Source organism: Erpetoichthys calabaricus, chromosome 9 (genome assembly GCF_900747795.2).
Source record: "Erpetoichthys calabaricus chromosome 9, fErpCal1.3, whole genome shotgun sequence".
NCBI lineage: Eukaryota > Metazoa > Chordata > Cladistia > Polypteriformes > Polypteridae > Erpetoichthys > Erpetoichthys calabaricus.
The window spans coordinates 133,630,627-133,647,251 of NC_041402.2; the positions used below are offsets into that span (position 1 = coordinate 133,630,627).

General features: G+C 42.6%; 1 protein-coding gene across 3 annotated transcripts in view; it reads right to left on the reverse strand.

The window, feature by feature from the left end:
- The window catches only part of ano10b (anoctamin 10b), a 70,835-nt gene that overhangs the window by 24,650 nt on the left and 29,560 nt on the right, over window positions 1–16,625 (reverse strand). For all 3 annotated transcript variants that reach the window (XM_028810177.2, XM_028810178.2, XM_028810175.2), the window contains exon 4: window positions 16,196–16,333. In XM_028810177.2, coding sequence (XP_028666010.1) covers window positions 16,196–16,333 — 138 coding nt within the window. The remainder of the gene's footprint in view (window positions 1–16,195; window positions 16,334–16,625) is intronic.

Below are 16,625 nucleotides of genomic sequence, written 5' to 3' on the forward strand. Positions count from 1 at the left end.
GGTAAGAACAGTAATGATGCATGGAGCTGAGACATGGGTAGAAAAGGGAGTGCAGTAAAAGAATGTTGAGATGGATTTGTGAGGTAAGGAAAAAGGGACAGAATAAGACATGAGACAATCAGAGGCACAACAAAAACTGGAGAGATATCTAAGAAACTACAGGAAAGTAGGATGAAGTGGTATGGACATGTAATGAGGGGAGACAAAGAATATGTGGGCAAAAGAGTTTTGTGAGTTTTCTCCAGTTTCTAAGTTCCTTTTGTTGGTGTAGGAAGCTGTACTTATTGACAGTATGTGAAATTTCTGCTCTGCTATTATTGTGAAGTAGAAGCATCTAGGAGCAACAGCAGCTCAGCCACAAAGTGATATTCAATGCAAACTCACAACACAATCGCCTATTCTCTTTTGCATTACTCACAACAAACTACCAAATTGCGTCTGGAAGCAATATCAGCTTAAGATCTGTGCATTGGCAGCACCATGAAATAGTTTGCAAGGCTGCACTTAAGACTAACACAACTATGCACAATGCCAAGTGTCAGCAGGAGAGATGCAAAGCCCACCAATACTGGATTCCGGAGTGATGGAAAAATGGTTTCTGGAGTGATGTATTATGGTCCACTATCTGGCTGAATCGGGGATAGGCAACCTTCTTGATTACATAGTGCCTACTGTAAAGTTTGGTGTAAGATGGTTAAAGTTCTGGGGATTTTTTTAGGGTTTGGGCTAGCCCCCTTCATTCCCATGCAGAGTACTGTTAATGCTACAGCATACAAAGACATTTTATACAATTGTGTACTTCCAATTTTGTGGCAACAGTTTGGGGAAGGCCTTTTTCTGTTCCTGCATTACTGTGCCCCTGTACACAAAGCCAGGTTTATAAAGACATCGATTGATGAGTTGATTCTGGAGGAACTCAAGTGGCTTACAATGAGCCATGACCTCAACCCTATTGAACACCTTTGGGAAAAATACAGTACATTGACTGTGATTGCCACAAAAGCAGGGTGAAAGTCATATATTAAAGCCAATGGTTTTGGAATGGGATGTGTATTAAGCTTATATAGATGACTGTCAAGTATCCACAAAGCTTTGGACATGTAGTGTATATACAGTGTATATATCTCTCTATAATATAAAAAAATCTTGGGACGAGACGAGACTTTTTCAGAGAGACGAGACGTGAGTTTCTCAGAGAGACACTTTCATGTCCTGCGAGACAAAAAGTAGATAACAAAATAGTACGTCGTAAAGAATTCAAAAACGCTGGCGCGATACACATGCAGAGCAGGTTAGAGATAATGGAAGTACGAAAATTCGAAAGTCTCCAAAAAATGATAGTAAAGATCACATTAGCACAAACAGAAAACATTACTCAGTGAAATAACGGAACAGCAAAAACTGATCGAATATATTGTTCAGATTTATACTTTAAGTCAGAGACTTGTAGATCGTCTAATTCATGTTGCCATCAGGGAAAAGTAGTGTTTCTTCCCAATGAAGAGGCATATCCGCGAGAATTAAAAGATTTGTTGTTTGGTGGAAGTGAAATCCACATAGGCTGTCACGCTTGGGTCACAGAGTTGCACAGATACATAGGAGATTGTAGAGACAGAAACGTTATTCAGACACTTCAAATAAACATAAGTCTCTTTCAGGAGTGAATCGAGCTCTGTGTGTAGTTGGAGGGGACAGGTCCATCTCTCATTTAAAAGAATAGAAAATCTTCCTCTTTGCAGGGGCGCGCCTCGGGAGTGGGACCCCAAACAGGAGCAGAGGATGTCTGGAGAAGAAAGACAAGGCAGTGAGACAAAAGGACAGCTGCTGTAAAGGCTTTTAAATGTTCGAAGCATCTCACGCGTCATGGCAGCAGCAACATGCCAGCAGGTGATCAAGCAAAGAGGACGTAAAACAAAAACTGTGTTTGTTTCCCATTGTATCACCATTTAAGAAAGGGTTTCGGAGGAGCAACCGCGTCTCCTAGGGGTGCGTTCAGCCCCGCTCTTCACATTCCGAGGGACATAGGCGCAAAGTGGCTAGCGCATAGTGCATGTCGGGTTTGGGGAAGGCCGTAGGGGTTGGCAAGCAAAGCCCCCAATATATATATATATATATATATATATATACATCCATCCATCCATCCATTTTCCAACCCGCTGAATCCGAACACAGGGTCATGGGGGCCTGCTGGAGCCAATCCCAGCCAACACAGGGCACAAGGCAGGAAACAATCCTGGGCAGGGTGCCAACCCACCGCAGGACACACACAAACACACCCACACACCAAGCACACACTAGGGCCAATTTAGAATCGCCAGTCCACCTAACCTGCATGTCTTTGGACTGTGGGAGGAAACCGGAGTGCCTGGAGGAAACCCACGCAGACACGGGGAGAACATGCAAACTCCACGCAGGGAGGACCCGGGAAGCGAGCCCAGGTCCCCAGATCTCCCAACTGCGAGGCAGCAGCGCTACCCACTGCGCCACCGTGCCACCCTATATATATATAAGCTCTTTTGAGCGTGATGGACAGCCAGGACTCCTACTTAGCTGGGATGCCTTTGTAACTGAAGGACCGGAGGAGGGAGCTTGCACGGGACAATACCTTCACTACGATAACAGAGGGCAACCCCCCTGGCTGGAACCTTAATACTCTCAGGGCCCGTGGCCACCGATGGGGGGTGCATGGAGAATGGCTGAGCCCTCCTCTGCAGGGCTGCTGCCACACCTGGATGTACGGCCTCGAAGGAGATTTTGAAACACCTGGAGCACTTCTGCATGCTCTATAAAAGGGGCTGCCTCACTCCATTCGGACAGCCAGAGTTGGGAGGAGGTGGACAAAGCTTGCTGGAGGAGTGGTGGCAAAGAGGAAGGAAAAGAGAGAGAGAGAAAGAGAGACAAGAATAAGAAAGGGATTGTGCATTGGTGCTTGTTGGTACTGTGCTGGAGTGGTGGGAAATGAGGGAAAAATGTTTCCCATGCTTAATAAATGGGTGTTGTGTGCTGAAATTGGGCTCTGTGTCAGTTGTGTCATGGATGCTCCCTTACCTGGCCATGATGCTTTTTTACTTAAGGAATGTGAGTGGTTAGTTGGTGGTACCTTTCCTGGTTGGGAGGCTGCTATAATAGTTGGACAGAATGAGACTGCTTCCCAGGGTCCTGTATTTCCCCAGTAAAAATAATACACTGTATGGTGACATCCCTCTGGCATGCATCCTGCTTGGATACCCACAGGGCAGCAGGGTAGTTTTGGTGGGCAGTCCTGTTGAGGTCCTCGTGTGCAGCTAGGGGCAGCAGCTGGAGACAGACTCCCCTGTCACGGGGAGGTCCCGCCATACCTGCAAATGCTTTCTGGATAGAATGTGATAGCACTGGAAGACTCCAAGTCCGGTATAAAGGAATCTGGTCTGCCTCACTCGGAGGTCAGAGTCGGAAGAGTAATTAAGATAAGCTAACCTGGTTGGAACAGAGAAGGGGAGAATCATATTGCTGGAGCTGTGGAGTGTATTAAGATATTTGTGGAAATAAATCTGTTTATTGGCATCTGGAACTGTGTCTGGGGTGCTGCAATGCCCTCTAGATGTTTACTATACACACACACACACACACACACATATTATCTATACTAATAAAAGGCAAAGCCCTCACTGACTGACTAACTGACTGACTGACTCACTCACTCACTCACTCACTCACTCACTCACTCACTCACTCACTCACTCACTCACTCACTCACTCACTCACTCACTCATCACTAATTCTCCAACTTCCCGTGTAGGTATAAGGCTGAAATTTGGCAGGCTCATTCCTTACAGCTTACTTACAAAAGTTAGGCAGGTTTCATTTCGAAATTCTACGCGTAATGGTCATAACTGGAACCTCTTTTTTGTCCATGTACTGGAATGGAGTGCAGCTCGATGGCCGTGAGAGGCGGAGTTGCGTGTCGCGTCATCACGCCTCCTACGTAATCACGTGAACTGAAAACAAGGAAGAGCCCCAAAGAGCGTTGAAGAAAACATTCATTACACAATTGAGAAAGTACGGTGTAACCTTAAGTTTAAATTAAGTTTATAGAAACGCTCCCCCTGCCGTTTGCAATATCATATTCGCGAGACACAAGTTTAATGAGAAGACACGAGGTATAAATGAGACTTTGAATCACTTTGTAACGGAGTTAAAATTGCTGTAGCGAGAAACTTTTAAGTGCCGGGTCTTAGCTAACATTAAATAAAGCCGTGGACATCGCAACATCACACAAGAGAGCGGCTCACGTGAACTGACTGAACTTTGAGGCAAGATTGCTTTTCTCCTGTACAACTATACGTTGCATTCTCAAGAGTGTGCTTGCACGGCTTGGTCATATTACAACCAGAGTGCTGAACTGACAACGTGATATACAAACAGAACTATAACAATCGTAATAAACGAACAAAAAAACAGCGGACAACCCATGGATTAAATAAAAAGGCTGCTTCCGTTGGCGAAGCAACGAAAAAGGAAGACCTTATATGGCGTTCGTTTATAAAACAGCGGAGAGGCTGTGTGAAGTCAGCTTCACAAAAAAACAGATCCTTAACAAATTGTTATTGGTATATTTTCCCTCAATTTAAAAAGGTTTTCTTTTCTTCTTAATAAAAATTTAAAAGCAGTACTTCGCCGGTGCGAAGCGCGGGGATTTCAGCGACTGACGCATACAGATATATTCATGAGTGCAGGTACTATGGAAACAGAGCACCGTGTAAACCTAAAGTTTAAATTAAGTTCATAGACCTACAAAAGGTTGCCATTGATTTGAGGCAAAATTGCTTTTCTCCTGTACAACTATACGTTGCATTCTTAACAGTAAGCTTGCACAGCTTGGTCATATTCCAACCGGAGTGCTGAACTGACAACGTGGTATACAAACAGAACAATCGTAAAAACAGCGAAGAGGCTGTGTGAAGTCAGCTTCACAAAAAAACAGATCCTTAACAAATTGTTATTGGTATATTTTCACTCAATTTAAAAAGGTTTTCTTCTTAATAAAAATTTAAAAGCAGTACTTCGCCGCTGCAAAGCACGGGGATGTATAGGGGAGGCAACCACCCTGGATGTTGAGGGGACCACGGGAAAGGAGCAAGGAGGCTCAAGCCCATTGGGGCCCATGGCCACCACCAGGGGGAGCCCTGAGCCTTGTCGAATCTCTGGCCGGAGGATCGTGGCGGTGCAGGTAAGTGAGACCTGCGGCATAAAAAGAAAAGGAGATGCGAGAAAATTCGTCCCGGTATCATGTGGTTCCGGTGACCAAGTAGCCACATCTCCGACAGTGGGGGTGACAGGGCTGATCGTGTGGTAGGGCTGGTGCCAAGACGCCGGCTGGTGAGTGCCGCGGGTTTTAGTGCACCATTGCCAGAGCCAGCGTCAGTCTCAAGTCGCTCCACAGGGGTGCAGATGGCGAGGGGTCTCTTCCTTTCCCGTAGGGATGCTCAAGCCTTCGGGGCACCCCAGAGGAAAAGAAAGAACCAGAGGAGTGAAGCCGGCTCTTCCCACAAAGGGAGACGTGAACCCACGAGCTCATGTACGGAGACGGGCCGCCCTCTGCGGGTGCAGAGGGAAGCTCCAAAGTCAGCGGGGAAGCCGAGAATGTGAGTGGTCCCATTGGATGTCCCAACCAGGGGGTCAAATCCTGGGGTGCCGGTTGGAGGGTGGAGCGCTGCCTTTGCATGGCACAGAAGGACGCCAGGTGGTGGTGTCCAGGCAGCATCTCCACCCCTGTTTCTGCTTGTTGGGGTGCAGGACCGGACCCTGGATATGCAGTAGGACCCTCTTTGTGGGAAATCTGCCCTTGCGGGATGGGCTGCTGTGCCCAACGGGTCTTCACTGGCGATGGGGCAGTGTCACAGGAGGCTGGGGGACAGACCCAGCCGGGACGCCTGGAAGGACTGGGAGGTGGCTTATACATCCCCCGGGCAACCGCCCTGGATGTTGAGGGGACCACGGGTAAGGAGCAAGGAGGCTCAAGCCCATTGGGGCCCGTGGCCACCGCCAGGGGCACCCCGAGCCTCGTCGAGACCAGGAAACATGCACTTCCGCCACATCTGGTAAGATGGAGGAAGATCCTTCCAGCGACGCCTGGAGTGCTTCCGGGTGCAAGGGCAGCACTTCCACCACACCAGGAAGTGCTGCCAGAAGAACATCATCAAGCACCTGCACCAAATCTGGTGGAAATAAAAGGGGCCACCTTCCTACGATAAGGGAGCTAGAGTCAGGAGAGGGAGCAGGGCAAAGCTCCCGTGAAGAGAGAAAAGGCGGCCCATGGACAGGGAGAGAAAGGCCCGTGTGCAGGGTGATTAGTACTGGGAGCACTGTGTGCTGTGCGGGAAAGTGTCTAATGAATAAACATGTGCTTTTTATAAAGAAGTGATGTTTGTCTGGTGGTGTTCGGACACGGGTCTCACAATATATATATTATATATATATATATATATATATATATATACAGTCATATGAAAAAGTTTGGGAACCCCTCTCAGCATGCATAACAATATACTCTACTTTCAACAAAAGAGATAACAGTGGTATGTCTTTCATTTCCTAGGAACATCTGAGTACTGTCGTGTTTTCCGAACAAAGATTTTTAGTGAAGCAGTATTTAGTTGTATGAAATTAAATCAGATGTGAAAAACTGGCTCTGCAAAAATATAATAATTTTTCTGATTTGAATGCATGTAACTGCTCAATACTGATTACTTGCAACACCAAATTGGTTGGATTAGCTCATTAAGTCTTGAACTTCATAGACCGGTCTGTCCAATCATGAGAAAAGGTATTTAAGGTGATCAGTTGCAAGTTGTGCTTCCCTTTGACTCTCCTCTGAAGAGTGACAGCATGGGATCCTCAAATTAACTCTCAAAAGATCTGAAAACAAAAATTGTTCAGTATCATGGTTTAGGGGAAGGCTACAAAAAGCTATCTCAGAGGTTTAAACTGTCAGTTACAACTGTAAGGAATGTAATCAGGAAATGGAAGGCCACAGGCACAGCTGCTGTTAAATTCTGGCAGGCCAAGAAAAATACAGGAGCGGCATATGCGCAGGATTGTGAGGATAGATAGATAGATAGATAGATAGATAGATACTTTATTAATCCCAAGGGGAAATTCATTATGGTTACAGGCAACCCACAGATCACCTTCAAAGACCTGCAAGAACATCTTGCTGCAGATGGTGTATCTGTACATCGTTCTATAATTCAGCGCAATTTGCACAAAGAACATCTGTATGGCAGGGTGATGAGAAAGAAGCCCTTTCTGCACTCACGCCACAAACAGCATCGCTTGTTGTATGCAAATGCTCATTTAGACAAGCCAGATTCATTTTGAAAAAAGTTCTTTGGACTGATGAGACAAAAATTGAGTTATTTGGTCATATAAAAAGTGCTTTGCATGGCGGAAGAAGAACACATTCCAAGAGAAACACCTGCTACCTACTGTTAAATTTGGTGGAGGTGCCATCATGCTGTGGGGCTTTGTAGCTAGTTCAGGGTCTGGGGCCCTTATTAAAGTTGAGGGTCGGATGAATTCAACCTAATATCAACAAATTCTTCAGGATAATGTTCAAGCATCAGTCACAAAGTTGAAGTTATGTAGGGGTTGGATATTCCAACAAGACAATGACCCAAAACACAGTTTGAAATCTACATAGGCATTCATGCAGAGGGAGAAGTACAATGTTCTGAAATGGCCGTCACAGTCCCCTGACTTGAATATCATCGAAAATATATGGGATGATTTGAAGCAGGCTGTCCATGCTTGGCAGCCATCAAATTTAACTGAACTGGAGAGATTTTGTATGGAAGAATGGTCAAAAATACCTCCATCCAGAATCCAGACATTCATCAAAGGCTACAGGAGGCGTCTAGAGGCTGTTATATTTGCAAAAGGAGGCTCAACTAAGTATTGATGTAATATCTCTGTTTGGATGCCCATATTTATGAACCTGTCTAATTTTCTTATGATGCATATTGCATATATTCTGTTAGTCCAATAAACTTAAAGTCACTGCTGAAATACTACTGTTTCCATAAGGCATGTCATATATTAAAAGGAAGTTGCTACTTTGAAAGTTCAGCCAATGATAAATAAAAATCTAAAGAATTAAGAGGGGTTCCCAAACCTTTTCATATGACTGTCTATATATAGTCGGAGATGGCTGGGGGGGGCGACCTGGCCAGGACGCCCAGGAGGACCGGAGGAGGGCCTACGCCTTCCCCAGACCATGTGGGGGCAACTGCCCTGGTACCTTTGGGGGCCACGGGTACAGAGCTTTGAAACTCAACCCTGTAGGGGCCCATGGTCACTGCCAGGGGGCACCCCTATGCCTTTGGAGCCCTGGACCTCAGCACTTCCGCCACACCCGGAAGTGCTGGGGGGAAGAGGAGCAGGGACACCCGGAGTGCTTCCAGGGATGCAGCTGACACTTCCGCCACACTGGGGCGTGTCGGTGGAAGACTGCCAAAACACACCTGGCGCACATCCGGGGGAATATAAAACGGGCCGCCTCCCTTCATATTGTGACTAGAGTCGGGTGGAAGACAGACGAGGTCTGGAGGAGAGAGAAGGAGGCGGCCTGAAGGAAGAGAAGGCATTGTGTGTGTTGGTCAGGACTTTGCGGACTTGAGGACTATTGAGCAAGTAATTGTAAATATGGAACAGCCTGTCTGTGTCCGGGTCATGTTCCACAATATATATAACTTGTGTATATATATATATATATATATATATATATATATATATTGTGACATGTGAGGCTCTGTCTTGCACCCCAAAACATGAGGCTGAGTCTCAGTACTTTAGCAAAACCAGCTTTATTCAGCTTGAAACAGGAACAGCACGGTTATTTATTGTAGCGGGATCTACCACTCTCTTATACACAGAAACAGCAATCAGGCAGAGTTGTGGCCAGGTTAGTGGCCAAGTAATACTGTTCCCTGCATTTATAAGGTTCCTTGCATCACCCATCGATCACTATAAGCTCGGATTTGCTTTTGCAATGAGCCGCTGCAGCGCTGGGAGCCTGCAGTTGCCCTGGCGATTAATAAGCTGTCTTCCACAGCGATCGTGCTTCAGGATGCTTTTCAGCATGTCGTCCAGTTGGGGGGAGTCCCAAAAGAGTTTAGAAACCTTACAATATACATAAATTATATATTAGATCATATTAGATTAAAGTTTATTAATCTTCAGGGAGAAAATCATTTGCACACCACAGTAAAGATGTTGACTCAGACTATAATATAAGAAAGAAGAAAGGCCAAGCAAAATGACACCTTTTATTGGCTAACTAAAAAGATTACAATATGTAAGCTTTCGAGGCAACTCAGGCCCCTTCTTCAGGCGAGATGTAATCTAACACGGTACAACACCCTAGTACTACAGCAGAAGAATAAAAACATACACTAAAATAAATAATAGTACATTGAAGTTTGCACTATGTTTTTATCCCCCAGTAGTGCTTCTTAATGCACTGTGGAGGTATGACTAAAAGTACACCAAGAAATTGTTCATAATGGCATCTACTTTTACCACTATCCTCTTTTCCACAACAGTCTCCAGAGTGTCCAAAGTCAGTCGTATGATGGCGTTGGCCTTATTGATAGGTTTATTCAGGCATTTTGCATTTCAGGAGTTGCTTCCCCAACAGACACCATGTAGAAGAATATACTGGTAAAATATTTCCAGCAGCTTGTGGCACATATCAAAAGATCTGCATCTCATCAGGAAGTACAATCTACTCCGACCCTTCTTACAGTGGTGTGAAAAACTATTTGCCCCCTTCCTGATTTCTTATTCTTTTGCATGTTTGTCACACAAAATGTTTCTGATCATCAAACACATTTAACCATTAGTCAAATATAACACAAGTAAACACAAAATGCAGTTTGTAAATGGTGGTTTTTATTATTTAGGGAGAAAAAAAAAATCCAAACCTACATGGCCCTGTGTGAAAAAGTAATTGCCCCCTGAACCTAATAACTGGTTGGGTCACCCTTAGCAGCAATAACTGCAATCAAGCGTTTGCGATAACTTGCAATGAGTCTATTACAGCGCTCTGGAGGAATTTTGGCCCACTCATCTTTGCAAAATTGTTGTAATTCAGCTTTATTTGAGGGTTTTATAGCATGAACCGCCTTTTTAAGGTCATGCCATAGCATCTCAATTGGATTCAGGTCAGGACTTTGACTAGGCCACTCCAAAGTCATCATTTTGTTTTTCTTCAGCCATTCAGAAGTGGATTTGCTGGTGTGTTTTGGGTCATTGTCCTGTTGCAGCACCCAAGATCGATTCAGCTTGAGTTGACGAACAGATGGCCGGACATTCTCCTTCAGGATTTTTTGGTAGACAGTAGAATTCATGGTTCCATCTATCACAGCAAGCCTTCCAGGTCCTGAAGCAGCAAAACAACCCCAGACCATCACACTACCACCACCATATTTTACTGTTGGTATGATGTTCTTTTTCTGAAATGCTGTGTTCCTTTTACGCCAGATGTAATGGGACATTTGCCTTCCAAAAAGTTCAAATTTTGTCTCATCAGTCCACAAGGTATTTTCCCAAAAGTCTTGGCAATCATTGAGATGTTTCTTAGCAAAATTGAGACGAGCCCTAATGTTCTTTTTGCTTAACAGTGGTTTGCGTCTTGGAAATCTGCCATGCAGGCCGTTTTTGCCCAGTCTCTTTCTTATGGTGGAGTCGTGAACACTGACCTTAATTGAGGCAAGTGAGGCCTGCAGTTCTTTAGACGTTGTCCTGGGGTCTTTTGTGACCTCTCGGATGAGTCGTCTCTGCGCTCTTGGGGTAATTTTGGTCGGCCGGCCACTCCTGGGAAGGTTCACCACTGTTCCATGTTTTTGCCATTTGTGGATAATGGCTCTCACTGTGGTTCGCTGGAGTCCCAAAGCTTTAGAAATGGCTTTATAACCTTTACCAGACTGATAGATCTCAATTACTTCTGTTCTCATTTGTTCCTGAATTTCTTTGGATCTTGGCATGATGTTTAGCTTTTGAGGTGCTTTTGGTCTATTTCTCTGTGTCAGGCAGCTCCTATTTAAGTGATTTCTTGATTGAAACAGGTGTGGCAGTAATCAGGCCTGGGGGTGGCTACGGAAATTGAACTCAGGTGTGATACACCACAGTTAGGTTATTTTTTAACAAGGGGGCAATTACTTTTTCACACAGGGCCATGTAGGTTTGGATTTTTTTTCTCCCTAAATAATAAAAACCATCATTTAAAAACTGCATTTTGTGTTTACTTGTGTTATATTTGACTAATGGTTAAATGTGTTTGATGATCAGAAACATTTTGTGTGACAAACATGCAAAAGAATAAGAAATCAAGAAGGGGGCAAATAGTTTTTCACACCACTGTATATAGTGCCATTGTATTGTCAGACCAGCCCATTTAGCTGTTCACATGGACCCTTTTGTGAATTGGAGTCCCAAACATACCAAAGAGGGAGTGATGCCCTTTAATAACCCTAAAGGCAGGGCCTAAACCTAACCAGCTGGCCCAGGTAGACTCCCAAATCCACAGAGCCTCAAAACTACTAACTGCAGGCTTCTGGCCTAACAGACCCCAAACAAGGCAAGCTGGCAAAATAACAAGAAAAGTCCCAAAAAATATTGTAAAAGCCATACAAGAGGAGGATGACTGTAAACCTCAACTTGTGCACAGAAAGACAACAAATAAACTTTATAAATGAAAGGGTTTAAGAGAAAAAAAAATACAAACAAAATGCTCAAAAGAACAAAAATAGGCAAAAAAGGCATTGCCTAAAAGGCAATCTTAACCAAACAAGTCCAATTCGCAATCCATAAGACAAAATCCTTAAACACAAGCAAAAAAGATAAAAAAAAAACAAAACAAAAAAAAAAAAAAAAAACAGAAAATCCAAATAAAATAACAATACTTACAAACACAAGATCAAAGATCTTGGACCACTGGAAGTCCATCACTAACTCTTTTATCTTGTTGATACTGAGCTGCAGGTGCTTCTCCCTGCACCACAAGACAAAGTCCTTCACCAGCCTCCTGTACTCTGACTCATTCTCATTATCAAAACAATACAATCCTTTGATGGAGGAGCCAACTGAGAAGTTCTATAGATTGCAAGAGCTGATAATATACTAGAAATTAATTGTGAAGAGGGTAAACAGGATGGGAAACAGTACAGTTCCCTGAGGTGCCCCACTGTTACACACAATCATTAAGCCTAACAGGCAACACTTTAGTTTTGGTGCTGAAAAAGTGTATCTATTACTCATTTACTCATATGTAACAAGACCTTAACAATTGCTTCTTTAGGTCTTCATAACACTTATAAAACATCAGTGTTAGGTTATTCATATCTCTGTGCAGTGTGGCATAGTGTCATGATGATAAAATTACCTGTTAATAGGAAGGATTCACAGGTCTAATACTAAATATGTAATATCAAGAGAAATGTGTCTCAGTTAAGCCACTTCAGACTACTCTGAGTTGACGTATTCTTAGTAGGTCACATTGCAGAGATAATAAACACTTTACTGATGCGTTGTAAGTGTTATGAAGACCCAAAGTGTTTGTTAAGGTCTTGTCATATAACAGTAAATGATTAATAGAAGCATTTTTGCTGCACATTTACTTAAGTGTTGCTGCCTAACAAACTGCCATCTCTTTGTCAGGTAGTCCATGATTCGGGAGATCGTGCAGGCATCATGTTTCATAGACCTTAGCTTATTCCCTTGTCTGTTAGGCAGGATAGTTTTAAAGGTGCTGGTGAAATCTAAGAACATGATCCTGACTGTGGTGACAGCTTTGTCCATGTGGTATTGAACTCTGTGGAGCATATACAGTAAACAAGAACATCCTCAACACCTATATGAACCTGACAAGCAAACTGCAGAGGATTTAGATGGCCTGTAATCAGGGGTCGGAACTGTTTCAGTACCAGCCACTCAAAGGCCTTCATAATGAATGTAGTGAAAGCAACTGGCAACTTCTTGGGGGAACTGGAGTGTCCCTTCTTTGGCACTGGGACCACACAAGACGTTTTCCACAGTAGGGGAAAGTACGCAAACTCAAGAAAAAGGGAGAGCAGGTACTGACCCCACAGAGCAGGTTGGCACATGATTTCAGCACTGGGGGTGATTTCATCAGGCCTCATGGCCTGATGGAAAGTTGCTGCTCTGCTTTCAATGTAAAATAATTTAACATTGCCTAATCACTCATTACTGAGAAGTGGAATGTAGTGTTGCCTAAATGCAAAGCCATCACCAAATCAACTTTATTAATTCAACTTGAAAATAAATATACAAGGTCTGTCCAAAAAAAACCCAAACTTCTTAAATAGGATGCCAATGAGACAACATATCAGACTCAGGATAGTGGTGGTGTGTGACCTTGACATTTAAAATCCTTACTTGCTTGATAAATCCACATCAATTAGTCATCAAATAACATGCAGTCCAGAGAACCTGTCTCCTGTGTCTATTGCATTTTTTTAAAAGTTGAAATATAAAGTATCTTGAGCAGCAACATGTTTATGTGAAATTCTGTGTGAAATTGGCAAACAATTTTACCAACACTTTTGAGATGTTGCAGCAAGCTTATTTAGATGATTGTTTAACCTGCATAGTATGTTATGAATAGTACAGATATTTCAAATTGAGCAGATTATCTCAGAACTGGACAGTGATCAGGTTGAGAAATTGCATGTTTTGATTCATGAAAATTGTCATATAACTGTTCATGAAGCTCCCGAATAACCAGCAATCAGTGACATGTTGTGTCACAGAATTTTGATTGAAAAACTGCAGATGCATTGTGTTGTGTTAAAATATGTGTCATGTCTCTTGACAGATGAGCAAAGAGCGAACTGTGTGACAGTCAGTGAGAAGTTGTTAGATATTTCAAATGCTGATACATGTGGTGATGAAACATGATGTACAGTCCAGGTGGACTTTTTTTTTTGCTCCCAATGTTGAAATCCACCCTGAAAGGTCACTGACTTTAAATGATAGAAAATTAGCCAAGGTACCTATGGGACATTTAAAACATGAGTCAAAGGTCTACACCCATGACTGCATAGCTAAGTACAGCTCTAACACCATCCTCAAGTTTGCTGACGATACCACTGTAATAGGTCTGATCAGCAAGGACGATGAGACGGCCTATAGGAAGCAGGTTCAGACTCCTGGCAGAATGGTGTCAGGACAACAACCTCACCCTCAATGTTAGTAAAACTAAGGAGATGATTGGGGATTTCCGCAAACAGGCAACAGAGCACAGCCCCATCTACATCGGAGGTGAGGCTGTGGAGCAGGTCAGCAGCTTTAGGTTCCTCGGAGTCACCCACACTGATGACCTTAAATGGTCAAGTCACACTGCGGCAGTAGTCAAGAAAGCCCAACAACGCCTCTACTTCCTCAGGAGACTGAGTAAAGCCCGGATGTCCCCCACAACCCTGTGCAGATTCTACATGTGTACTGTGGAATCCATCCTGACAGGATGTATCACATCAACTGCTCTGTTCAGGACTGCAGAGCTCTACAGCGTGTGGTGAATACAGCACAGCAGATCACAGGCACACAGCCCCCTGCAATCCAGGACATCCACACTACACGCTGTCTCAGGAAAGTGAACCATATCAGGCAGGACACCAGCCACCCTGCACTGTCACTTTTCACCCTCCTCCCATCTGGGAAGCAACTAAAGTCCATTCGGACGTGCACCTCCAGGTTCAGGAACAGTGTCTACCCAACTGCAATCAGACTCATGAACAATCAGTAACCTTGTGTGACCTCCACTGCTACCTGCACATATACTTCTGCCATTGTCTCTATTTATTCTTAGGATTCTGGTTTTATTTATTAACTTATTTATATTCATTTATTTATTGTGTGTGGGTTTTTTTTTTTTTGTCTATGTTCACTGTCTGTGGGGGCACATGCAAGCAAGCATTTCATTGTACATGGTACTTGTACACATGACAATAAAGAATTGAATTGAAGGATGCATTTCAAGTATGGAAAAATTGTTAGGAGAATTGTATATATATAGAGGGGGGGGGGGTGCTTTGAAATGAGACAAGTCCGATTAAGTTTTAATTTTTTTTTTTTTTTTTTTTTTTTTTTTTTTTTACAAAGTTTGGTTTGTTCTTGGACAGATCTTGTAAACTGCACTTCAAAGATATGATGACAGGGGAGAGGCAGCAAACAAAATAACTTCACCCTTGTACAAACTGGAAACTAAGTAAGCTTCTAAAGACATATGGTTGTTGCATAAAGTTACACCTGATAAATCTAGGCTTGTCCCAATACAAAGTATGGTAGTAGGACCTCCTTTTCTGAAACTCACTAAGGTTTCATGTTAAATAGTGTTTTCCTAATGCAGATGCTCAATTCAAATCAATTTTATTGCCCCAAGGTGGAAATTTAGTTTATCAGCAGGTTTTTTGAGGAAACCACAATGTAACATTAAAAAAACATCACAAAGAACACAACCATGAAACATAAACTTTGAATTAAATAAATACAATATAGCAGTAAACATTATGTTTATAGATTCTGCATATTAGACATAAAAATCAACCAATATTATGACTTGACTAATGACTGATGCAAATGGTAACTGTTCATCCCATTAAAGTTGAAATTATCTAGACAATTATATGCAGTTGGCGTGAAGAAGTATTTAATGAGTTGCACTTTATTCTTGGAACCTTGAACCTGTGACCTGATGGTAACAACTGAAACTGAGAATGTATAGGCTGCGTCCTGTCTGATAGAATGCATTCTGCTTTCAATATTACTTGCTTATTAAAAAGGTCTGTCAGATTTGACTGTTGAGACATCGTTATTTTGCTGCTCCAGTTAACAATTTGATGTATTCTGTTTTTGTAACTGACTACATTTTCAAACCAGGCTTAGCACAATATATGTAAATACAGATTCCAAACAAAATTTATAAAAGATGTATATATGATTTATAAAAGATTGACATAATGGTAAGAAACTTCATTAAAATCATTTGGCTTTCTTAGACAGTCCAGGCTCTGCTGTGCCTTTGTGCAGAAGGCTTCTAAGCTCCTTTCAATTATTTCAGTCAATATTCTGTGAATTACAAACTCTTGAAGTGACATGATCAACTAGTTAAAATATAAAACCTTATTTAAATACTCACATATTAACTCTCCTTTGAGAATCTTTTTGTTCATAGGCCAGCCTGGAATAGATTCCTCTTCCACAGTCTTTAAATGATCCAGCCTCTGTTTAATAATGTACTGTTTCTCAGCAAGAGTCACAAACTCCTCATCATTTGCTGTTTTTAACAGAATGAAAATAAATATTTTATAAAACTTGTTAAATGAATGACAAATGAAGAGGTTTCATGTTTAACTTGTGTCAAACAAAAAACATAATAAACTATAAATGTAGTAGTTTGAAGCTAATACTACAGTAAAGGCTGACTTCTAGTTTCAATATATTTTTAAACATTTCCTTTAAACAAACGTATGTAATTTAAGAATAAATACACTAACGAGAGGAGATGGCATTCTCAAGACACCATGAGAAAGTTCCTGCTTTAGGCAATGGGAATACAATTATGAATA